Genomic DNA, 27,223 nt, shown 5'->3' on the forward strand with positions numbered 1-27,223 from the left:
GGAGAAGGATTTGAAATCAATTAATTTTAGATGATGTAATATTACTGCCATTCTTACTGTTTCAAATCAGAGTGTCGTAGTAGATTATGGTACATTTAATCCAAACCATTTATGATTTTCGATCATGCTCAGAGGAAAAACTAAAATAAACACAGAATACGAGGGGAGAAATCAGCAAGGAAAACACCAGATTGTTTCCATAACCTGATTTGTGAGCAGAATAATCCATGATAACGTTTGAAAAAGCTGCAACTCATCAACCACTTTTCAGTCAGTTTTACAGCATTTGGAAATAACATTAATAAACTAGCATAGTGAGAAAACTAACAGTGCTGAAAGAGAAAAAAGCACTGAAGTTAACAGTATTATTCTTAAAAAGTGTGTTACTGGGAAATATTAAATATCCAGGTTACTGGTTATTGACAAGTTTTTTTAAGGAGAATTTAAATGTAAATAATATTTTTTTTACTGTTGCCTGTGTGGGATTTATCTGGTTTCCTGCAACACTCTAAAAAAAAAGTAGGCTATTTTAGGCTAATTGGTCAATGGAAAATTGCCCATAGGTGAGAATGTGACTGACAACAGGTTGAATCAATCCGCATGGAGGAATGAATGGGCATCATTTCAGGAAATACATTGGGACTGACTAGAAGTAACTCATCTTCCAACAGTGTTTAGATCACATAAAAAAAATTACCAGATGAATACCCACAATACTCCACCCATATAATGAGGGAGTGTGTTTGTAAAACAGCCCAATGATCTTGGTAGTCTCTACAATCCAACATCCTTGACTGACAGTAAACACATCATGAAAAACAAAAACACAGATTGAGTCAGACTCCCTGCAGATTTGGATGCCATTTTTATCAAAGGTCAGAAAGCAAAGAGCACAACATGTGCACCTGTGGATTCTATAAAGTATGATGGCCTTTAGATATGAATACTCCCACTGAACACAGAAATAATATTACACCAGACAGTAAAATGAGATTAGTAGAAGACGATCTGGCCTCAGGTGAGATAATGACTCTGCGGTAAGCGAATGAGTCTCACTGGGAGGTGATGAAGGCAGCAAGGAATGAGGACGGAGACACATGATGGGAATTTTGGAGGCTACTGAGGAATGGCCAGTGTCCTTCAGGGTCCTGGAGGAGTACTCTGGGCTCCATTTTTAGGCGGCCTCAGAGAAAGCCTGTTCGATACTGCATGTATAATTGATGTGAAGTAATGCTAAACCGGGGTGTAGGCCCTGTCACAGAGGCAAGGCGGGGAGGTGGGTGGGGTGAGGTGGGGGTAGGGGGGTGCTAGTGGTGGAATTGAAGATTGGAGAGATTGAGGGGAGTGATAAATTATGAAAGGACATTACTGGTGTTTTTGTTGAATTTATTACTTATGAAGCCGAGCCATATGAGAAGCACTAATGTGCCGACTGGAGCCTTCCGGCTGTAATTGTCTTGGCACACTGACGGCAGGGCACTCTGACTGGCTGGCCTTCAGCCCAAAACCCTCATCAAAGGGAACTGCATCATTCAAACAGCAGTATCTGATGTCTCTTTTACAGTCCCAAATGTACACAGTCTATTGGGCCAACCACGCTTTATGGCATAACCCTTAGCAGGCAAAACAAAACTCCCCCTTAACCCTCCTCCTCCTCCTCCTCCTCTGATGATGATGATGATGATGATGATGATGATGATGGCATTACACAGATTTGCTGATAGTCCCAAACTAATAGTGTATTTATAGATGTTAAACAAACATTAATGGCGCTACACTTAGAGGGCATATACATTAAAGGGGGCAAGTGTTGCTTTTAACAGGGAATGGATAGGAATACACAGCAGAGAGAACAATGTGAAGGCCTCCTGAGCTTTGGAAAATCTTTTTTTTAAAGTGATGGAGTCATGTACGTAGTCTCAAGGACAATGTACAATATTTTCTGTAAACATGGTAACTAAGGTGTGATGGCCTTTGGACTTTAATAAACCATTAACATGTTACAAACAGAAGAGACATTTAATCTCACTTTTGTGTTTAACTCTGGCATGTTGATAGCTATCATTGTAACAGTAAATATACACAAAAGGATCATCATCTGAAACAAGTTTCGACTTTATATTTAAATGTTTCTTAGGTGAGTTAAAGTATTACCAGCAAAATGTTCATCAGTACCTAAAGATTGTCTCCATTAAAAGTGGAAAAATAAACTGCTATTGTTCATTTTCTTATTATTGGGTTGTTGTTGGTACATGTTCTTTCTACTCTGGTACTATTAAGCCTAATAATTTAACTGACAAACAATTGGTTTAGACTATCACACATTTATATAACTTTTTATTAAACCAATCATGTCATTATAATAGTTATTATTATTATTATAAAAACAATTTTAAACACACACACACTAGAGATCCACTAAAACTGTGCACACAAAATAAAGTCAGATATGATAATTAAACACAAAATGTAAAAAATATCAACATTTTATATCGAAAAACTATCGAAAATATTTCAGAAACTGAAAATCACTACATTTCTTCATTCAGCTGTATTTACTTCATTCATTTTGTAGTCAAGGGAGTTGAGTGTAGCCCCAAAACAAAATATATTCCTGTCTGTGACTCCTTATCTATTATGTGTTTGTTCGTATGCAGACAGTGGTTTTTATTTTTCTTACTTATTTCTTAAAATAGATCTTCACTTTTATCACTGAAATCCAAAACATCCTCAACATTAAATTGGGATTTACTAGATTTTTACTCCAGAAATTTCACAATTCTTCATGTTTTCTACGTTTCCCTGCTTCAACACAGCTGATTCAATGAATGGCTTATTATCAGTCTTTCTGCAGAGCGTCATGGTGGCTCATTTACTTAATTCAAGTTTGTTGAAGCAGGAAGACATTGAAAACACGCAAGGCTGTGGCCCTCCATGCAGTACCGGGAGTACCCACCTCAAATGTAGTAGAAACTTTTCTATGAACATAAAACTTTTGAATTGTATTCCCTAATCAGTATCTACAGTCATGGCCAAAAGCTTTGAAAATTATATAATTTATGTCTGTTTTATTGAGAGTTCAGGCACACTTTCAAAATAAATCTGAAAGAACATATGATGTAAACAAACGTAAGCATTTATACAACACTTACAATCCATCCAGTGGAGACTACTGTCTTATGATTTAACATCATAATAAAGTCTGCTGTCATAAAATAGAAAATCATACACTTTATTCTGCCTTGAACAATTGTGAATGTCTTTTTAACTGCATACAATTAAATCATAGTGTTGAAGATACATATTGTTTATATGGTGCTTAAAGTGCTACCTTGTTAATAGGCAAGTTGAAATCAACGTAGCTTTGTTTAGTAAGAGCAGCAGCAGTATGCAGGGCCTCAAGTGGGCCCTTACCTTCAAACGATGACATGGGCTCCAGGATGCCAAACTGTTTGAGGACTGCCATGAAAAGGATGATGACCACGCCGATGGCAAACAACTCCATGCCCTGGATACCCATGACTGCAGGATGGGGGGGGCCGGCTCAGAGCCAAGCCGGCACACAAAGGCCTGGCCCCCAGGGGGAGAGACGAAGGAAAGCCTGGGCCGGCCGGACTTGTGCCGGGCAAAGCGAGTCGACAACAGTGGCTTTCAACAGATTTGTGGCGAGAAGGAAGCAATCTGGCTGGTGGCTGCCTGCATGAGTTTGTTTCCAGGCCCAGGACACAGCATGAAAATCAGGCCGGCGAGCTGGATGGAGGCTGCTCTAATGTCAACACTGATGCTGAAGTGGAAAATATGTGGAAGCCGACATATATGGAAAACCTCCCTCTCTGGATCCATGAGGGAGAATGGGGGCTGTGTCACGAGTCATCTATCACGGAGCATTAAAGGAGATGTTTAGAGTCACTTTGCAGACTTTCTTCTTGTCCACAACTCTCAGCAGCAACGACACACCTTTGTGCTCTGCCTCTTTAATCCACTCAGCAACGATCAGTCCTCACGTCATAGCTGACACCAATAAATCACATCTTGGTTTCAGGTGAAAATGTCATTTGGGAAAACGTGGCATATCTTCAGTGTCCATTTTCATGACTTTGCTCCCATTAGCTGAGAGAAAGTCTGAGTGAATGCAACTAACCTATTGAACAAAATATGCGAGCGGTCAACACTAAATACCCAAGTCTTCTCATCTTCCACACCACAAAGTGGCAAAACAGCATTAGCAGTCATAAATAAATTAGCCCATTGTTTGCTGCAACCATACGAGCAATTTCTTAAACCTCAACTTGCAAACAGAAACAAAGAGAAAATGCTCAATCTGCAGGCTGAGGAAAATCGGACTTTCTGGTCTCAGCTGCATCTGGCAAAATCAGTCAAGGGAGAGAAAAAGAAAAAAGCTGAACAAAAATGTGGTAAAACAACTATAATCTGCCCAAACAAACAAGTTTACAAATGAGACCTCAGATGTTTGAAACCATCCAGCGAGCCTTTTCCGTTGCTGTGTCCCCATCGCAGCAGTCAGTAATCCTCATGTCAAGCACTGATATAATGTGATCACCCATAGTTCAGCTTTCCTGTCCCATCTTCTCTGTTAGTCCAAATTCAGATCCTGATATGGAAGAGAATGGCCCTGGATTGAAGGCACTTGCAGCAGCAGCAGCAGCAGCAGTAACGTCCAGGGACGGAGATCCTGAGAAGCTGTGGGGGAATAAAGCCTCCTCCCTCGGTGTCCACCTCCTCCGCACGTACTTTTCCACCACTCCCCTCTATCTCGCTCTCTGTCGCTTCCTCACTTCAGTTGTTGCTGCTTCCACTCTTAACTTTTTGCTCCCGCTGAGGTTCAATACCGAAGTGCCCTTTTCCACCTTCCACCTTCCTCCTCTCCTGTCCGTCTCATGGTCTCACTCTATACTCCTCTGCACTCCTGCTTTTGCTCCTTCTGATTTGCTTTTTCACACTGGAGCATTCCCCCTCCTCCTCCTCCTCTGTAACTCCACAACTTTGACCAACCACAGACTTCCTCTCTCCCTCTGCCGGGCTCCCTGTTTTCTCTTCAAACGGTTTCCTCTGTCTTTACTACATCAGGTCTTCCTCCTCTTCTTCTTCCAGTACACTCAGAGGCAGAATTGGAAATGTTTGAAAGGGTCCAGACTGCAGCAGTTTTAATATGGGAGGCATATTTATAAAATGAGTGAAATTGTGTTAAGACTTATATTTAGAAGCCCTGATAATAATAAACTGTGATGAAACAAATGTCAGACAACTTTCAGCTTTCTAGTACGACAGTATGTCAATTAATAGCTGCTACTGAAAGAGGCAGCTCTGTGTCTTTCGAGGTCGCTTTATAATCTTTTTCTGATCCGGCAGAGTCTTTTTGTTCTGTTTTGCTGTAATTTCATTTAGCACTCACTTTCATCTCAGGTGGTCTACATTTGAGAACACACAACACTTTTCTCTTAGTTAGCAGAAGGATTGGTAAAAAGGACACAGGGACACAACCAGGAGATTTTTATTATCACTTCTTGAAGCCCCGAATACTGTTTCGACATGTTTTGTATCCATTTTTAATGTTTTTAACAATGATTTTTGCATTTTTTTAAATGTTTTATGTACATAGCTTTGTGTTGCTATTTGCACTCATTGTAGACAGATTTTTTGTGTTATATTAAATTTGACATTTCCTTGTCTTTTTAATTAGTTGGAACCTTGTTTTTTTTTTTTTTATTACTTTTAAGTAGTTATTGCTGTAGTTTCCTCTTTGTGTCTTGTCTCATAATCATTTGAATGACTTTCAAATAAAAAAGATTACCAACAACTTTCTACAGAGACTCTGGTCTATGATTAATCGTCATAATACAAGGAAGGGCTGTGCAACATGTACAACTTCGTTAGCTCATACGGTTTGTCCAGGAGGGACAAAATATTTGGTCTTAAACACAAACGTATTGGTAGACAGAGATCAAATATCAGAGACAGCACGCCTCCCTCCACCCCATCTCCTTCTCAACTCCTGTGTTTTCATCTGCATGCCACGTACACCTCAATTATCACACACACATCACTACATTATCCTAATGATTCCTGGAACGTGTGCCACCGATTACACTGAGAATAATGAGTGTTAGTGGGTATAAATATGGTTGTGTGAGTGTGTTTAGCAGGACGGGAGAGGATAACTGATGACTCTGCAATCGCAAATGCATCAAGACAAGGTGTGTGCGTGTGTGTGTGTGTGTGTGTGTGTGTGTGTGTGTGTGTGTGTGTGTGTGTGTTTAATGCATTGACTGGGATGGAGATGGGAGACACAGATGGGAGGCCAGAGTGAGAGAGATCGATATCTCAGTGGCGAGGAGGTGCTCCCCCGCGTTCATCCTCCACTTTTTGTACTTTACTGAGAAAAAAAAACAATGGAGGTCAACCAAAAATATAAAATCCACAAATGTATCCAATAACCGAGTCTGCGGTGCAGTTTAAAGTGGATACGTCACCCTAAAGAAATACTCACATTTCAGTCATTATTTAGACTCTAAAAAAAGAAACTCATCACGCATGGAGGTGCCTGGGCATAATGCACATGCTGACGTCTTAACAGGCAATAACTGTTTGCATTTCAGGTCTATTTTGAGCATTTAAGTTATTTCTCTTGTATATTGACGCGGGTAAGTGTGTGTGTGTGTGTGTGTGTGTGTGTGTGTGTGTGTGTGTGTGTGTGTGTGTGTGTGTGTGTGTGTGTGTGTGTGTGTGTGTGTGTGTGTGCGCATGCCTCTGGCTGGACCATTAGGACACTAACAGGTTTTTAAAAGGTACACTGGGTGCTGACACAACAGTCAGTAAATAAGTAGAGAGGACCAAGGCGGTTTCCTCCCAGTCAGACACATCAGCAAATATCTTTGCAGAAAGAAACAGACTCTGTGATGATGTTTAAATCTCTTGAGCACCTTCGATGAGGTACGATCATGAGAAATGCTTAACAAATTCCATGAAACGTCCTCACAGTAATACAAAGTTCAGAAAGAAATATTAAGAGAAATTATTCTCCATCCATTATTTTTACTCATTCTTTCACTTGTACTTCAAAAAGTGTGAAATATACTTTGATATACATGAATGTTTTTAGGTAAATAAAAATAAAAATGTCCCCAATTCTAATGCCAAAAGGTAACTGGACTTTCTTAAGGTAATGTAGATGTTTCACCGTACATCAGTGAGGATTCATCAATTTTCTCAGAAACTGAAACAAGTCCAATGAACTTTTCAGACAAGAAGTGTTGAATGGGTGTTTCACAAAATGGTTTCTTAATGAAGGAGGAACAGAAAAAGCACCCCCAAAATCTCAAATGTTATACAAACAGGATGTCTTTTACAAAGATCTGTTCATACTGAATGAAAACCTAACATGAATGTTATATGTGCACTGACCTATGCAATATGGAGGAAGATGTTCAAAAGCATTTTCATGTGGCCAAATATTCAATGTGATGATTGATGACAGAAATGTTGTGATAAATAACTTTGAAAAAAAAAAAAAGCATTCAATTAGACGTGAAGCACAAGTTTGCAATAAAGTCAGTCTATATTGAGATGGACTAACTAACTAACTAAGTCACATCTGTTGTTTTGACAAAAACAGAGTGAAGGGTAACATGAACACAGAGCGATGAATGAGTGGACACAGGAAATATAAGAATGGACACATGAATGACGTGAGAGCCTACCTGAGCGATGGTACCTGGCTGCACTGTGGCCACAGTGAGAGAGGCAGCTGGGTCGAGAGAGGCGCCTCCGGGCCTCCACAGACAGAGCGGCCATCACAGCTCCCATAATGCAGCTGAACTACAACAAAGCTGACTAAGGTACTTTCTACAAGGCTGGAGGTCCAAAGAGGTCTAACAAGACGAGATCCAAACTTTTAAAGGGCTAAACGTGAAAGCTCAGTGGTGGAGATCAATGCTAACAGAATGCTTGAAAATTGCTGAGCTGCAAAGTTTTGAGTCTGAGTGCTGAAAGTGTCAGCTCCGCCTGACAGAAGGCAAACGAGCAGTGCCTGAACAGTCTGAATCTAACACAGACGATCTCCTGGCAGTGAGGAGGAGGCGACGGGTGAGATCTGTGCACGTGTGTGAGCATTTCACAGAGGCCACATTTGGAAATCTGTTTGACTTTGTGACACTACATCACAGCAAGAGATGAAGATAAAAAAAAAGAAAAAGAGGGAGGGATCAAACAGCACCACGGAGCCTTTGACCTTTCACATCACACACAGTGCACACCTCCACATTTCTGCTCTACTGTCTGTCTCAGTCTTATGCTCCTTTGATCGTTTAAACCGTGACTCGAATTCCTGTACACTGACAGCACAACACTTTATAAGGTACAATTACCAGTGCTGTAACAATTATGAAAGTCTTTCTGAGCGTTGTTAGTTTCATCAGATATGAAGACAGCTGTGGAGCTGCTGTCTCTCTGTCGCTCTCCCGTTAGCCATAGCTGTTAGGGGTTACCCTATGATGAGCTCTGGGTTTATATGAGGAGCTTTCTGTGTGTCTCGAATATTCTTGTATAGCAGGGGTGTTCAATCTCAGGCAATGTCATTGCATATTGGTAAAAATCAGTCACCATTATGAAAAAAAAAAAAGAGTCAAGGATTGAAAAGGAGATCCACAAACACGGCTGTGAAGGAGCTGCATGCGTATCTGATTGCGTTGCAGGCATGGCTATATTTTGTTGTAGTGTGGTGAGCATGGCACACTGATTAACAAGAGAAAAACAAACTGATACTTTATGTAATAAAGGTTGCAGACACCTGTTGTGTAGCGTCCGTCTTTAATATCACTCTGTCTCTAACTTAGTGTTTTGTACAGGTTGCCAGTCCATCACAGGGCTTACACACAGAAGATAACCTCACACAGCAATTCACCTAACGTGTTTTTGGACTGTGGGAGACAGAAAGAACCAGAGCTGCTGGAGAAATCCTATGCACACACAGAGGAAACATGAAACCCCAACATAGAGAAGGTCAAGAGCCTGGAATCAAACTGAGAGTATCCTGATACGGGTATGAACAACTATACTACCGAACAGCCTCTTGGATGTGATTTTTCTTTCTCTCTTGACTGATCATAAAAATTACCTTGTTACACAGTTTCACTGCAACCTTAACTCAAACCCAACAAACAAATCTTCCATCCTCAATCTTTGTCACAACTGTGTTTCACTGGCTCATTTAACATAAACAGAGAGGGAAAATATTACCACAGATACACTGACTGGTTTGTCTCGGGTGAGAAACTTATGTAACACAAAGGCGACATCCGACAGTGAGCAGCAGAGTAAAATGCCAAACACCAAAAAACTCTGTTAAACAGCAACAACAAAAGAAGTATAATGAAGGCAGGAGCTATTTTGCCGGTTCCAGTTTCTACCTGCATGAGGCTGAAGGGGCCAGAAGAGTCGACAGGATCAAGTCATTGTGCTCTGTGAAGTTAACCATGATGAGGATATTTTATGAGGAGTCGACGCAGGTGCATCGAGTTCAATTGACTTACTGTATGTGAGTTTACACATGTAGCATGAACAGTATGAAAGCTATTTACTGTTTCATTAACAAGAAAATAATATTATACAGTCCATCTAATGCTGGATAAAAGGCGGCAGAGTAAAATGCTCACAGCATTTGGTGCACAAGTTCAACTCATAATTATTCATCTAATCATTTGCATCTCAGCAAAGTCTGTTTCTTCTTTCTCAGCAGTTTGCATCCATAAAGTTGCATTACCGCACCCAGCAAAGGGTGGAAAAGGGACAAGTGAGGTGAAAATCTTTTACATGGCATTGTTGTTGTTGTTGTTGTTGTTGTGGTAATTGCAGTATATCACAAACTGGTGATTTACAGGGAAAGAGTCTTCTCATCACAGAAAATTATCCCTAAAATCTAAATATTCACTGAGGTAATGCCATGCTGATGCCAGAGGTCTGAAGAGAGTGTTGAGACTTGTTTCAGATGACAAAAAGGCAGCAGATACTCAAGTAGATATCCATTTCAACTACAGTATTCAGAGCATCTTTGGCTGACTCAATACGATACATTTATTTGATTCATTTCTCATGATTCCTATGTGGTAGTTCAGGTTCAGAGAGTCCATAGCATGGAGGCTTTTTACTGTAAATCCTGGAAATACAACTTAACTGGAGCTGTGCGACTTTCAATACTAACGCAAAAAATAATAAACAATGAAAGAACAGTGGTTTGCTCAGAGCAATGCCGAATTAAGGGATCTGATTTATATTGGACATCAAGTATTATATTTTAAAGTACAAGCAGAAATGTCACCCCTTAGGTATTGAGAGTTAAACTCACGCTATTAGATCTAAACACTCCACAGTCTGTGCTTCACAGTGAAAAGAAGATTTTGGTAAAATTGCAGACTCCAAATATAACATATCATGGTAACAGCAGAACCGTATGCCATAAATGACATATGGCAAGTTGAATTGTTTAGAAGCCTTTACAGGTAGTTTAATTTGGCGTACATGGATTTGTATAGTTGGGAAAAACTTTCCTCCCTCCTGCTTTGAATAAAGTCATGTGATTGGCATTGAATTAACTATTTAAAAAAAAAAAAAAGAAGCATGAAGGGCCCCACATAAGAAATCATAAGTTTTTGATGTAAATGCAGTAATTTATTAAGTAGTTGGTATATGTCTCAATCTCTAACATTAAACAAAATACGTGTAAAAAGAAATGTCTGTAACTTTTAACGAAGACCTTTAATTTACAGCAACCTAATAGACAGAAATCATCAGTATTTACAGCTGTTGTCAGGTTTGCTTGAAAAGTAATGTATCCATCTCCCTTACCGCTTTATTCTACGAAGAATCACAGGACAGTGGACATGATCCCAACTCACAATAAGATAAGACATGGTATACAAACTGAAGGCTACTAACTGAACTCAACTGCATGTTTTCAGACAGAGGGGAATCCCTATGCAGAACACACACACACAGGGAGAATATGCAAACTCCACACAGAAAGGCCCAAACCTGGACTCAAATATATTTAGTCTGAACAATCAGGGCATCTAAAAACCATTTCTTCTTATTTTGTTCTGAATCTATAACTTGGTGGTAAACACACTCTCCAGCACTCATGTAGTGTCAACTCTGTCCACCAGAGGACGCTGCTCACCTATAACACACAGTAGATAAACTTAGCTGCTCAATTTCATTCATGTACAAAACCAGAGGAATGAGAAGGAAATGAAACATGAGAGACCGGATCGGATTTATTTTTCTATGGCAATATTATGTACAAGCTTACTCAGCTGCAAATGATACTGTGATGAATGCAGTCTGCTGTGTCACATCATCAGTTTCTGCAGTCAATGAATCATCAATATAGAAAAACCCCACACAGAAATCTGAAAAGTAAAGACTGCAGCTCGATTCAGCTCTGTACATACATTCCATGTGATCTTGCTCACTGGGGAGAATCTGCACAGGGACCAAATAATTAAAACTTTACTTAATGTTGCACCAAGCATGGACACAAACTGCAGGCTCCACACTAAACAACATCCCAGATGCATACATTTGCTATTTGGATTCTGAAACTTTATACAAGGAAAGTATAGATCTGACAATGTTCATTTGGGAGAAAGATTGCACCTTCTTCTATGATTTTCCCTCTTCCTGCTATCGTTGCTTCACCCTTCAACCTCCTAATATGGTCCAATTAAAACCAAACCTCCGTAGCGCTTCCAAGTGAGATAATCTCCGTTTCAGAAAACCACTTGAGCAAGACAGATTCAAAGCCAACTTAAGTGGCATAATTAAAATCTGGGCTTCTGCCTCAAACCTATATTTTCTCCACGGTGCCTACCCTGCTTGGTTTTTATGATTTCTCTTTATCCAATACCCCAAATCTCTCTCCTTCCATTCATTCTTTTCATTCCAGCTGAAGATTGATTTATATTTGACTGTTGGATCAGCAGAGACCTGAACTGACTCAATCTTTTTATTAGGCTTTAAACTCAGATCTGTCAGGACAACAGGCTGATACAGAGAGGTTCAAGAAAGCAAGAGTCATAAAGAAGCAGTAGAGAACATCCATATATTTCTGTCCTGTCTTGTTCGCCCACTGATAGCAACGTGCATTCTGCTCTCCGAGGGGCTCTCACCAGTCTGTGCCATCTTTAGGAGAAACATGGTTCATCATGCAAGGGGAAAGCAGAGAACTTCATAAAATAGAAATATTTAAAGTGGAAGATAAGAAGAGAAATTATATTTCAGAATAAAGAGAACAGGAGTGATGACATGTAAGGAAGACAAAGTGCTGATTCAGCAGGCGGAGCCTAGGTAAAGCCACATGTTTCTGAACCAAAGGACAAAGGACGAGGACAGAGGATAGACATCTCTTACATCTAATCAATGATGAAAGGAGGGACATGAAGTCCAAGTTGAGACAGGGAGACTGGTAAAAAGAACAACTCAATAAGAAAAAATAAGTTTGGGAAAAGTCGCCACTGAACTGGCAAACGTCAACAAAAGCTGATTTTAGGAAATCAGGAATACTCAAATGTAAAGAAATGAGAAAACTACACCGCACTGCATTCTAAAACGTTATGATCTGTTTTTTAGGAGAAGAACTAGGCTCAGATATATACTGGAGAATTTACATGCACTAAGTCAGCTTACAGGATGAAACTGTCACATCACTCACCCTGCACATTGCTCACGTCCACAGATTGGAAGATCTGGGGTCTATTCTTTTTTTTTAAACAAAAAATAAATTTTGACAAATTACTGTGAAAATACATTTAATATAACATCCCAAATGTGAGTGGTTAATAAATCTGATTAATGCTCCTTATGAAGAGTAGTGTGACTTTTTTTTTAATTCATCATTTATATTTTGAATTAATCAACACATTGATATATCATGAGGAAGATAAGTTGTTGATGGTCCAGATGCAAACTGTTTTAATGACTTTATATGCAGAGATCCAATTTAGTGTCTTAATAACTGGACATTTCCCTCTGGGAGCAATAAAGTATTTCAGTTCTATTCTATTGCATTCAATTCTATTCTAAGAAAAAACTGAGATGTGAGGAAAGAAATTTAGATTATGAGGATAATAATAAATCAAACATTTAAAAGAGCTCCTGGCAGTGTGTTTAGATTAGATTTAGTTTTTTTCTTTTGTTCCAAATCATCACTGATTCAAAAGAGAATTTTGCATCATTATGTATACATTATTCAGATGCTGTTTAAATGTCTGACCTTAATTCCCGTTCCAGCTACAAATGTCAGATAGCTGTACTCAAACTTAGAAAGTCCACTCATTCCAGTGGAGTTCTATAGAGGACAGGAATCAAGTATCACGATAAAACATGGAAAAAACCTCTTAGAAGCTCAGGCTTGAATACTTGTGGTCAACATTGTCAACATTAAAGGAGACATATCATGCTTTTAAATCCTTCCTTTTTACATATAAATCATACAGTTGTGGTCTATATAAAGCGGAACTGCAATGCTTGGGTCTGAATTCCTCATTATTAGAGCTCCACAGGCCCCTTTCCTACCCCTTTTCTGATGTGCTTCTGAGAGCAACTCGTTTTGGGGCGGTCTCTTCATACCCCTCCTCCTCTCCAGGTTGCAGAGGTGACACTCGGTTCAACTCCACCCTGTTCGGCCATCTTTGTAGTTTGATAGAACAGATACAATTATCTAGCGGGGCAGAAACTTTATATTCACACATTATTTACAAAATGTCAACAACGGAAGATTTGTCCATCCAGCCATACATGTTGGAGCCAGAGTCGGACCCGGCGGAGCGAGATGAAAATGACGATGATGCACCTGAAGAACAACGTCTTCATATGGATGTAACGCAATGGTGTGTTACTATATTTACACTAACTTCTCCATCCATGCCCACTACTACAATACTGCCTGTATTACAACGACTATTTAACACAGAAATTACATTATAATCTAAAACGAGCACACAGCGCTAACATATGAAGACGGTGCAACTGCTAATGCTAACAAAACAATGACAGGGACGTCTTATCATCACACTTTTTAGCGTTATATACAGCTTACCGAAGTGCTCTGTTCGTCGTCTCCATAGATAGAAGGAACTGACCGCTCAATCAGACCAAGTCTTTCGGCAAATCCTTCTTTATACTGGCGGAGGTTGCTGAAGCAGTCGTCCTTAAAGTGTTTCGCGCACACAAAAATGACCTTACCCACAGATGTGGGTACATTTCTGTGAAAAATAAAACTCAACCAGGCACTTCGAAAAGGTTCTGATGCTGGGAGACGGTGTAACGAAGCTTGTGGGTTACTACATCCAACAACCGAACATTTCGACTTATCCTCTCGTAACTTCGGCACCCTTAGGTTGGACTACAAAATCGCAGCGAGAAACAAAAATGGCGGATTGCTCGAAGTGTCGATGTCCTAATTTGGCAGTTCCGCCGGGAATACTGTGACGTAATAGTTCAAAAAAACGTAATAGAGAATAGAAAAATCGAAACGGATCGCAAAATATGACCAAAACAGAATATAAAGATATCAACGGAGCACCTGAAGAGACTACTTTGAACTTTTCTGTACTTCTAAACACTCTAAATATACAACAACATGCATTTAAGGGCTAAAGAAGTGGATTTAGCATGATATGTCCCCTTTAAGGTTTCATTGAAACCGTGTACAAACAAAACAAGTAAATGATCCAAATGTTTTTGTGGATAAATTAAAAAAAAAGAAAGGATTGACAAGTTAAACTTTTTTTGTTGTTGTTCTTTGTAGGACAGAAAACAAAGAGGAAAATACCTTGAACCAGAGAGCCAGTGATGAAGCCAAAGAAGCAGCGCAGCAGCTTTGTGAATTCCTTCTCACACTGTGATCTGCACGCACTCATCCTTACCAACGTTGACCACCTGGGCCACAAAAGAGTTTTGAAAAAAAAAAAAAGAAGTCCTTGATAGAAAAACGAGTCAAAACATCTCCTGAAAATGGGAAACTTTTGAAAAACAGTTGCATAAAACAACGATTAAAAAAAGATCATATTGTACAGCTAATAAAAAATAAAAAAAGTTCCTTTGTTCTGATGGAATTGGTTTCTCTTTAGATAATGACTCTCTATACTGGTGTCCCAGTTTGCTTACAGGTGATGTTCACTCCCTCCTCCTCCTCCTCCTCCTCTTCTTCTCCCCTTCTCCACTTCAATAGAATCCGTCGTGAATCTCCTGACACACTGCGGCACGCAACAACCCCCGTCAACGCTCCTCCTGTTTCAGCTGTCATGAGTCCGCGGGGCTGCGTGGTCACCGCTCGTCCTCCCAAGTTCATCTCACTTTCTCTGACTGACAAAAGTCACGCAGACACACGCTGGAGTTCAACGAGGAAACAAAATCTCCAAACGTCACGTTTCTCCCTCCCTTCTTCATATCGCTTCCATATCTAATCCGACTCATATTGCACTTTTCATATTACAGTCAATGCCTCCTCTCCTATTCACCCTTCAGGTTCAAGCATATAGACATTATCTTCCCTCGTAAGGGAGTGAAAACTAGTGAAGTACAGATTAAACTCAGAAAATTCTTTGCTACTATGGAGAAAAAAAAAGTGTAGAAGAGAGTTTGATTAGAGTTCGATCCGCGTGTTCATAAATATATACGTAGTTGTTGTGTAATTTAAATCAGTGTAAACATGATCATATATGATCATATGTGTGTAGTATTAACAATAATCTCTGACGCCAATTTGCTTTGAGATTAGATGTTGTTCGTGAGTCTGAGACAAAATACAGTAAGTTTGAGGATCTTGGACCTCCCACAAACAAAATGTTTCAAGCTGTGACTGACATTGAGGCTTGAAACTTCAAACCCATTCGATGAACCCAAATCACCTGAAGAAGCAACAGGTTTCTTTCAAACATTCAACATCACTGGTTATGTTGACACCTCTCTTGTTTCAGGAGCCCTTCTGACCCTCTCAAAAGAGGACTCGAGACTCATCGGTCCTATCAACAAATAAAGAACCTGGGAGGACATCTTTGTCAAATTACTAAACTGGTTTAAATCCTACCGAAATGACAGGGACTACTTTGTGTCAGAAGGACATTTCCAGTTCAGGCTGAACAAAGTTGCGTGCGGAGTTCCACAGGGTTGAATCACTGACCAACTACTGTTTCCATGGACTCGGGATTTGGAGAAACAAAAAACATGTGTTCTCACAATCATGCAGCTTCTCATCGCTTCTTCACCAGGAGTGAGTGTATTGAACAGGTCTGCATTCCAGTGTGACAAATCTTTCTTCAGCTTAATAACGACACGACTGAAGTTGTCGTTTTTTTGAGCTAAACAGGAAAGAAAAGAAAATAAGTTGCTGCTCACCTTTCATCTGTGAGGTCAAAAAGCATCAAGAAACCATTTTGTGGGCATAGACTCTGACCAGCCATAGAAAGACACATCTTGAAGATGTGACTAGAGCAAGAATCAAAGAGCTACATACATTCATCTTTACTAAACTGGACTACTGTAATGCGGTTATTACTGGTTTTCATGAGTAAAAAAAAAAGTATCAGACAGCTCCATCTAACCTGCTGTAGCTCTCAAGTTACTGCACTGGTCTACAAGGCCAAAGACACAACTCTGACCTCCAGTTGTGTTACAAAGGACCCGGACTCCTCAGGTCATCTGGATCAAACCTGATTTCTGTCAGTAACAAACAGGCAAAGCTGCTTTTGGGCTTTATGCACAAGTCTACAGAGAACTGCAGGATGGATCTGACCTTTTAGTCCTTTCAAAATGAGACTGATCAATTTTGTGATCGATGCTCCCTTTTGTGAAAGCAATTCATTTTCTGTTGCACTTTAACTTAAGTTGTGGTATTCCATTGCATTATAGCATTCCTTTTGAGCTTATTTACTTTTGTAATCAAGCTTTCTTTGCTCCTATTCTACATTTATCTGAATATTTGTTTGTGCACAGCACTTTCATTCGCCTTGTTGCTGAAAACACTGAATACAATTCCATTGCCTCGCAGCAAACAAGCGGCATCTGGATACAAAATGTTGAGTTATGAGAACAGACTGGCAACAGCGTCTGACCATTGAAGGAGCACAGCATAAATTAAAACCACATTCAACATCTTTTCCAAAATCTCCTTTATATAAGGACATTACATAACATCCGGCTTTGAAATGCATTCAAATGGACAGATTTCAAAGATGACGAGCAATGTCAAAGAAGGGACACAAACAGATGCCACACAAAAAAGATTTGCAAACACAAAATCAGAAGATCAGGGCTGCAGCCAGGGAAACAATTTTCTGAGATTACGAGGCCCTTAATTCCTTCAAATCTTTCCCATCCTTCCAGGAAGTGCAAGCAAAGTCTTTATGATGTCCTGACGGTGAAGTTCGGGAGCATTTTTTTCGTTGTGCTATTTCAAAGTCAGCGTCATGCTATCAGGAATATAACTCAAGAGGATGCTTTATTCGTGTGTGTGCATGTGTGTGTGTCATAAATTCAGCCAAATGCATGTAAACCAACTGCAATAATCAGTTAATCAGATAAACGATGATACTTGTCATTAAACTACATAAACCCACAGGATCAACTGGTTCCCAGGAAAAGGAATTGGCCAACTGGATGATTATAAAGTGATTAACAGCCTGCAGCAGGCCAGAGTAACATCCTGGCCTGAACATGAAGCTGTTTTACTCTGTGTCTCATCTCTTTATCATCATTATCAAATATTTTCTTACCACAAACTATTAACTGTAGTGTGTCTTATCCAACGGTCTATAAAAATGCTCAAACAATGCTCAGTGTCTCAACCTCTTCACACCTAAAACAAGCCACCACTGCCCCCACCGCCCTCCTCAGTCCGATACATGCCTCTTTCTCTTTGCTGCTATTTTTAGATCCTGGCCATTATCGAGTGGAGGGTTTGCCCACTGCTGATGCTGAATCTCTGCTCCCTTGAAACCACAGAGATGTAATGGATCCCAACACAGCAAAAGTCTTTCCTTTATACCTTCTGTGACTTAAAATGCTGTTTTTTCTTTTCTTGTTTCTTTTTTTTAGGTAGAGCAAGCTCCTATTCATCCACACAAGAGGCTCTTACACCTGTTTTGCAGTAAAACCTAAACAATCACATTCAACTAATAAAACATTGGCTATTTGTTTTAGTGTGCATCAAGATCTGTGTCAAACTGGGTTCACAGCTATAAACATGCTGCTAACACCGAGTGGGTGCAATTTAGACATGGAAGTTATTACAGCTTTGGCTTCGATCAGATTTTCTTTTAAAACCTCTGAAGAACTACACATTTTTCATGTGACCAAAAAATCCCCGAAAATCCTTAAACTTGATGTGAAAACACATTTATCAGCATATCAACCCATTTTTAGTGGGAATAAAATCTGTTGAATTGCATGTTTAATGTTTAAAAATCCTTCAGTTCATGTGAGCAGCAGTTTGCTGCTGCCACGAGGGGCCACTGAAGCATCTGTGTGACACTGAGGAAAAAAAAAAGACACAGTAGTTGCCTGAGAGCAGGAGAGAATAGGAGACACGAACTTGATAGTGCGTGTGTGTGTGTGTGTGTGTGTGTGTGTGTGTGTGTGTGTGTGTGTGTGTGTGTGTGTGTGTGTGTGTGTGTGTGTGTGTGTGTGTGTGTGTGTGTGTGATGAACAGCACTGTGTGAGAAGTCACAATGACCGCTCTTATCAAACTGCTCACATTTCACTGACCTGCTAGGCTACAATTACACAGTATGTGAAGCTGAACTGACCTCAGACCTGACACACACACACACACACACACACACACACACACACACACACACACACACCCTCCCATGCACTCCTTTTTTCCAAGTTCAATGTGATAAAATCCAGCAGTTAAAAGAAAAATGGCCAACAGGAAGACGAAAAGGGTATAAAAGATCATGGTGTACACAGAGTCAAACGAAGGCAAGTTAAAAAAAAGAGTTAGTTTGACTTTTACCATGATGGAGACATTAGAAATGAATATAAAGAGCAAGGGAACAAGTTAACAATAGAATGGAGATAAGCAGTGAGGACTCTGACAAAAGCCACAGAATGACAAAAAAAAGACAAAGAGTTGATAGAAAATGTATTGGGGAGAGCAGGGGGACAAAGTGAGGAAAATGAGGCCATTATTAACACAAATTAGAAGGGAATTGAAATGGAAAGGCAGGAAAGGGGGCGATAAAAAGGCGTGCATGGAGGGAATTTAAAGGAAAAAGGGAGAAGTTGTGAAGGAAGAAAAGAAGAAGGAGCAGGCAAGGAGCAAGGAGATGAGGGAATAGCAAGAAAAAAAGATGTGACAGCAAATGGCAAGGAGAGGAATAGAGGTCATGAAGGGCGAGGACAGAAAGCTGATGGGGGTGGAGCAAAGCCTCTGAATGAAGGACAGTGACCATATTTACATTGCTTCTTGGTGTTAAGACGGGCCCGTTACTGCTCACTATATCCTCACCCAATTTATTTGAAGGATTTTATTTCATAAGACATCAGTAGAAATATAAGAGGCCAAAAGTAAACACTGCTCGGTGTCAAGCGGGCAGACTGAAACCTTTGATTTAAACACTTCAGCAAAACATCCGATGTGCACAGTCCCAGAACAACCACTGGGTGGAGCACTAAGACTCTCTGATGAACCTGAAATAGGAACTCAGGTCGGTCAACAACACAGCACTCAGCCCTTAGTTTCAGTGAAGTTTGTAACCTAATGTGCAATGTTTCTACAGAATCAGAGACAAATACTAATCAGCACAGCAAGCACGCTCCTTATGAATGACAATGGTCTGTTAAACACTAACACTTAAGGAGAGGTGGCCTGATCAAGGCATTCATTTAACAGGGAGTCTCATAGTTACTGTGTTCTCACAATTATATTGTAAAAATAAAAAGGATGCAGATCAAGTATTTATCCAAAACTTACCTTGCAATTTGCCAGCGTTTACGATCTACTTGATAATTTATAGTTTATTTCTTATAAACAGTCTTGCCGGTCAGCCGTCTCACCATTTAAATACCTGTCGGGGGCCCTTAAGCATTTTATTGGTACCTGATTATTACAAAGTGACTCTGTATATCACAAGATTGTAAAATTCTTATCTGAGTCCATTGAGTTTTTCCACTACAGCAGTGTGCATTTATACTCTTGCTTATTAAAAAGGGAGAAAGTGTCAGTCGGCAGTTAAAAAGCAGCACACAGGCAGAGAAGGGCTGCGTTTCCTCTCTGTGTAGGGAATAATAATGCTGAAATGAGGGTGGAGATTCATTTTATAAATGAGTGTATCCAGTTAAATGATCTCTTGGTACTTGACCCTGAGGTCAACTCCACGCCACAATCAGTGGGCTGCGCTCACAGGGACCCTGAAGGCCAGGAGAGGACCGTCAGTACAACTCAGCGATCAATTCACAGACTGTGGTGACACGTGTTGTGCCGTCACTTTCACTGACACTTCTCTCCCTCTCTCACACTCCCTCCGTCTCACCTTTGTCCTGTGGCTGCGTGCTCGCAATGATCCATTTCACCAGGCAGCACTTCATCAGAGCTTTCCGGGAGAAGCGTGGCTTCTGCCACTTCCCAGAATCCTTCACTCTGCCGGGCGCAGGCTCAACGCCGTTGGCGTCCCCCAGCAGGCTCCCATCGACCACCTTGCCATCCGCCTGGAGGGAGATAAGCAGGAAGGAGGACGAAGAGAGAGTACTGGTCAAAATGGAGATTAAACGAAGCAGGCGGAGATCTCTAAATTAAGCAGGAGATTAGCTTCTCATCTGGAAGTTTTTTCGGAACACCATAAAGAGGTTCAGGAAGAGGTCAGAACACAACGTCTCCAGGTTTTTCTTTTTAATGAGTTTGTGGAGGTGTGTTGGAGCTTTTACTTTGATGAAAACAGCCGCAGTGAAACAGGATACTGATCGGAGCGGTCACAGTAAATCAAAAGCAATAACCTGAAAGAAACCAAAATTCAAGTAGATCAACCGCATGATGGGAACTGCAGATGTGGAAAAGTGTCCTCCATCACATCGTCCATAATAGGACGCAGAGTCACTAAAGTAGGGCTGCATGATATCAGGTGAATGTGCAATTACATTGTTCATTTAATGTGAAACGTGATATTTCTGTGTCTAAAAGTCCACAATGGGTCCGTAATGTGTTCAGGCGGCTGTCATATGCCTTAGAGTTAGTACTGTTCAGCTGAGCAAAATCTAAAGTCAGAATCGCGTTGAGATAGTTTTTGAATTAAACATTAGCTGTTGAACTAAAATAGTTGGACTACTTCATAAATCACTTTCTCGTAAATGTGGTGAGTAATTAGATTTTAAGATAGATATCTTGTATCATGACAATCTGAGTGAGTTAGGTTTAATTTCTTTGAGTTGCATCACTTCAGAGGTAATAATGGAATTGGCTTCTATTTTAAGGATCTAATCCATCGACAATGTTTTGTCTGCGGTACAATATGCAGCTTTTGCCTGTTTTCAAATGCTCACTCCACATCCTGAGTTTGCACAAGCTGGCACACCATAATGAAGCTTTACTCGCCATACGGTCTTAAAAACGTTTGAAGAAGGCTGGATTACAACATTCTGGCTGCCAAACAGCAGCTCATAACAATCAGTCAGTGACAGAGACACAATAGAAAAACATACACTTCCATTTAAGGCTAACATAGAAAATGCCACAGGCAGCCCTGCTGTTATGTGTTTTTTCTATGTTTCATGTCTACTTCATGAATTTAGTCGTATTTAGATCTGGTTTGACTCCTGTTGTACGTCTTTACTGTGGACGATCAACTAAAAATAATAGTGTGAGTGACATCACAAGAAAACTGGGGTATTTAGAGACGATACTGTGTGTTATTGCTCCATCTGCCACGGAAAGATTGATTGGATCACCGAGTGCCTGCAAGCGCAAAATGAAATGTGATAACATTGGGTTGGATGAGTAGGTGGAGGAAGTCATCAAACATATGAGAGGAATTGGCGAAGACAAGAAAAACACAATATGGGAGAAGATCTGTCACAAAGTCAACGCTGTGGAAAAGAGAGATGACAAGACCAAAGAAGAAGCATACGGAAAGAGTCATTAACAACGCAAATGCTTTCAGGCACTGTAACTCATGTTAATGGAGCCCCTCTCTGGAGTTTGCGTGTTCTGATCGACACGCACACTATTCATGAAGCTAAACACAGTAAGCTGATTCTAAATGTTTTCCTGTGCCATTTTGAACCATTTCCCCCCCAGTTCATTGACAGAGCAGTTATGATTTGAGAAGAGTTCAGGTCTCTGATGCTTTTATTTTTTTTCAGGACAGGGAAAGTGTGAGCACAGAAACCACCTCAGTTCACCTTAAGGTGAGCGACAAGCCTGATTCACTTCATTTTCATATCATCATCCACCCCCTCTTCATCCCTGTGACTCTCACTGTGCAAGACCAATTCCATCCAAGTCATTTATATTCTCCTCCTTATATTCTCCCTTAAATATCCTCCTTCATCAGTGGTGATAAAGCTTTTTGCTCTAATACATCTTTCTGTTTCTTTCCATCATATCTCGCCTTCGTTTCAGTTTCTTATCCAGCGAGCACTGATTTGATCTGATGTGATCTGATTTAGGGAAAATGTCTTTTCTTTAAAACTCTCGAGAAGCCCCATTAAGCTGCTCCTGCTAGGCCAATGCAACACACACACACACACACACACACACACACACACACACACACACACACACACACACACACACACACACACACACACACACACACACACACACACACACACACACACACACACACACACACACACACACACACACACACACACACACACACACACACACACACACACACACACACACACAAAGATGAAAGAGGTGAAGACTGAACAAACAGATGCTCTGTTTATTCTGTTGGGAGGAGAGGAAAGGAAGGGATGACAGAGGGAGAAAAACGAAGGAGACGGGAGGAGGTAGCACACACACACACACACACACACACACACACACACACACACACACACACACACACACACACACACACACACACACACACACACACACACACACACACACACACACACACACACACACACACACGGTTTTAAACAGCTATTTGATCCCTTGGGAGTCTGACCATGCAAATCCCTTACTTTAAGGTTAGAGAGAGAGAATGAGAAAGGGAGAAGAGAAAGAGAGAGAGTAATAGAAAAGAGATGTGAGGAAAACAAGGTTTGCTCGTGTTCCTGGAAGAAGTGAAGTCAATTAGCATAATGAATCGCGGCCTATCAGAGAAGAAGAGCAAAGGACGGCCAGAGGACGGAGGGATTGAGGATGGGAAGATGAAGGAGGAGGTGGAGATATGAAAGCACTTTACTGGGGAATACATTTTCAAAGCTATTTTGAGACATCTTCTACATGAGCAGATGGACAAAAAGAGCTAAAGTTGAGAGAGGAAAGATGGCAAAGGATGAAGAAAGAAAACATCAGGAGCACACATCCACATTGATGGTTGGTTCAGAAGATACTGAATGACAACAGAACGAAATAACAAAAATTATTCTATTCATCCAAACGTCTGATTATTAATATATTAACTGTGGCAAAAAAAGAATAGTAATATGTTTTTAAAAGATTTGAGAGAAATGACTGGCCTCCTTGCAGAAGTAAATTAGATGGAAGAATAGTTTCCACTGTGGCTTTTTAGTGAAAGTCACAAATTGGGAAAAGGGCTGCGAGACAAACAGAGCAGACGTGCACAGGAGACGCAGTGTAAATAGAAGAAACATCGTGGCTGCATTAGTTGTTTATTCATGGACTACTGGACACATTTCCCAGCGGTATCTTCTGTTCCTTAACGCTTCAGCTCGCTCTGACCAGGGGCAGCACTTCCCTCATGTAATGTCTGCACGGCATCCTCTCAAACACATGAAACGAAACGCACACATCCCATAAGACGAAGCATATACTCATTACGCTCAAAGCAAGCACAGGGCAGCGTCGCGGCGCACATCACGATGCTCTGTCATAAATTATTAAATATCAGTCACTGCGCTGTTGGTTCAGTGAATATTGGTTTACATGAAGCGTAAACTGTGGCCTCATTACATGCTGTTACTCTATTACACCAACACCAACACACTGCAGATCGATCTACAAGGTTAAAAACAAGTTCACGACCTCTGAGCATGGAAGATAAAAACCAAACACAAATCACACACTTTTGCATAATCTGTGCATTGCAAGCAACTAGAAAACAGAAGGGCTTTAACTGTGTCCTCAACTTGGTTGCTGCAATCACTGGACAAGTGAAAACATGGCGACGTAGAGAGAACCATGCTGGGGCCAAATGGCAGCAAGAAGGAGCAGCACCTCCCGCTACTCTGCAGTCCACATACAGACAGAAACATCTCATTCTTCACGGAAATAAAACCCAAATACTAGAAGTTCAAGACACTCCGACCAAACTAAAAATCCAATATTTACTGTGGGGAAACACTGACATTGCCATGGAAGCAGCACAATATGTCAGCGCCTGAGGGAAAACCTGCAGAATAACAAGAGAAACTGAACTCAGCTCCATCCTATGATTCCTTTTCCCTGTTTTCTTTCTATTTCTATCAACTCAAATGAGTTTTCATCAGATATATCTTGATTTATTTTTGTTTCAGCAGTTGAGGTGCATGAATTCACACATTCAACAAGCATAAAACAACAACAACAAAAACATTAATGTGGAGCTTCTGCCCAAATATCCAATTTCCATTTGTAAACTATTTCTGAGACAGATTTATTGCTGTTATGCTACTGAATGCCTAAAATGTTAGATGAAAATTGTGTTTTCAATGTATTTTGTATCACAAAATAGGGACTCGAATCAAAACAATATAGTTACCAGGTGCAAAACAACAACAAAACAGGTTAAATCAAGTTAAATAATCTCTAACCAAGATTGTCTTTCTATCTGTATTATATAGATATAGTAAATAAAACATTGGTGTTTGATTGTTAATATTATTAGCAATAAAGGCTGCACCCAAAAAAATATTTTTATTGTTAAAACAGCCGCATGATGGTTTTCCTCTCATGAAGTAACCTCGGGATATTTCACAATTATAAGACAGAGTTCCAAATATCAGTTGGACAGACAAACAAAAACACTCAAAATTAATAAATAAACCAATAATTGTTAATTCTCTGACAAAATACCAACTGTTTGTTTCAGCTGTCAAGTAGGTAAGGAGGTAACTCAGACACCGTTCCATCTTTTTTTAAGATTTTACCTTCGACTTGGAGGTTTTACGAAAAGACCTGTTTAATGACGGCTAATTCAAAGTCAGTATTTACTGCTAATATAGTTGAAGCAGTAAAGACACATTAAGAATGATTAATACAACTTAATTTGTCAGTGCTTGTCCTTTGAAGCAATTAGTAATTGAGATCTTTCCAAACACAACAGCACAATTTTCATTTTGCCCATATTCGTGCCAGCAAATGTTAAATCTTGGATGACCTGCTCTGGGAGTACTTTTTTTTATGACGGCGATTATGACCATGTGACAGTGAAGCAAACTTTAGGGAGAAGAGATGATGAGAGGATGAGAGAAGCTCATGAATATATGAAAACACTGATGGAGAGAGAGGTGAAAGTGATGCGAAGGGAAGCGAGGGAGAGAGCAAGGTGAAATCTTGTAATGTTATATTAGTGGATGGGAGTTTCATTAATAACTTATAAGTGATTAGGCAGGCAGTGACAGAGTCTCACTCTGCTTTAAAGTAGCATATCAGATATGCTGCTCAGTGTGACTCAAACTGATGCACTGAGCACTGTTCGATGTGACTGCTCTGTCAAGGTCATAGAGCAGGAGACAGGCCAGACAAAAATTACTAATCTCCTTTTGTCAAATAGCATTGCCTGTCTGTGCATGACATCAGTGCCCATCTGTCAGTTTTGACAACAAAAAGGATTGTCTGTGTTTGTTACCTGCTGCATCACAGAACAGAGAGATATGAACAGACAGTTTTCATGTGCTTGAATTCATCCAGGATACTGTGTAGGACTTTGACACTGCGTGAACACAGGACACAGATCAGTGCACAATAACGGCTCTGCATAGTTCATTTTAACACACAAGTTGAAGTGTATTATTGTACTTGTCTGCTCGAGTCAAATATTTGGACAAGGTGTAAAAACTAACCACCTAACAACGCAATAATGTGGAAATCACTGAAATCACACATTCAATTGACAACAAAATAAAGACAACACATAACAAAAATGTGATCTGATATTAAAAAATACAGCCAATTTTAAGATTATAATAATACTAATTGTTGCTAAAGGGTCTGAGAGTTAAAAACTGTCACAATTATGATTGTTAACTGCACATCTGTGATGCAAGAATGAAAACAGCACTTCAATATACAGTCATGTCTACCAAGGAAGTCATCATTCAAATGAAGAAAATAATAAAAGGTAATGGTATTCAGGAAAAACTGCTTCTTGTGCTTTGCTGAGTTACTTTCATTCTGTTTATTGTTCATCACACGTAAAAATCCAAGAATGGAATTGATCCACATGAGTACAGCCACACATTGCAAAGTCCTCACTTGAAACTGAAGGTGAAGGCACACGCACACGCACACGCACACACACACACACACACACATTGAAAACAGCAGTATTTTCATTAGTGCTCACATTAATATTAATTGTTTCTCCTCAGTCTGGATGTCAGCAGAAATCTGCCCTCCATCGCTCTGTCACATCACCTCTTCATTCCTTCCAATTTATTCCACAGTCAATCACTCCTTCTCCATCTCTGCCCCATCTGCAGGAACAGCTCATCCGCACTATAATGTCACCTGTCACCGGGCTACACCTCAGGTGCAGCTGAGACACTAACTGGGATCCAAACTGATGGGAGGTGGATTAGGCCTCCGCCAGCCTGTGTATACGCACTGGAGAGAGAAAAGTGGCCAGCAGGCAGGAAGAGCAGAGTGGTGATAAAGACTGACAGCATCAAGGCAACAGTTCACTGAATCCTCAATAAGACTCTCACACACAACGCAGGATTTCCTGAAGAGTGAAAGGATCTCATGAGAACAACCCAGAGACTCACAGGGAGGTGCATCATTTTGTGCCGAGTGTGTTGCAGGAGTGGA

At 40.3% G+C, this 27,223-nt stretch overlaps 1 protein-coding gene across 5 annotated transcripts in view; it reads right to left on the minus strand.

The window, feature by feature from the left end:
- The window catches only part of kcnip3b (Kv channel interacting protein 3b, calsenilin), a 67,559-nt gene that overhangs the window by 12,586 nt on the left and 27,750 nt on the right, over window positions 1-27,223 (minus strand). For 3 of the 5 annotated variants that reach the window (XM_080468446.1, XM_080468445.1, XM_080468444.1), the window contains one exon: window positions 20,553-20,727. In XM_080468446.1, the coding sequence (XP_080324572.1) occupies window positions 20,553-20,727 (175 nt within the window). Of the gene's footprint in view, window positions 1-3,414; window positions 4,950-14,845; window positions 15,381-20,552; window positions 20,728-27,223 lie in introns of those variants that run through there. The other 2 variants (XM_080468443.1, XM_080468442.1) reach the window with 2 other exon arrangements.

This window comes from Lipophrys pholis (assembly GCF_963383615.2).
Source record: "Lipophrys pholis genome assembly, chromosome: 7".
In the NCBI taxonomy this organism is placed as follows: domain Eukaryota; kingdom Metazoa; phylum Chordata; class Actinopteri; order Blenniiformes; family Blenniidae; genus Lipophrys; species Lipophrys pholis.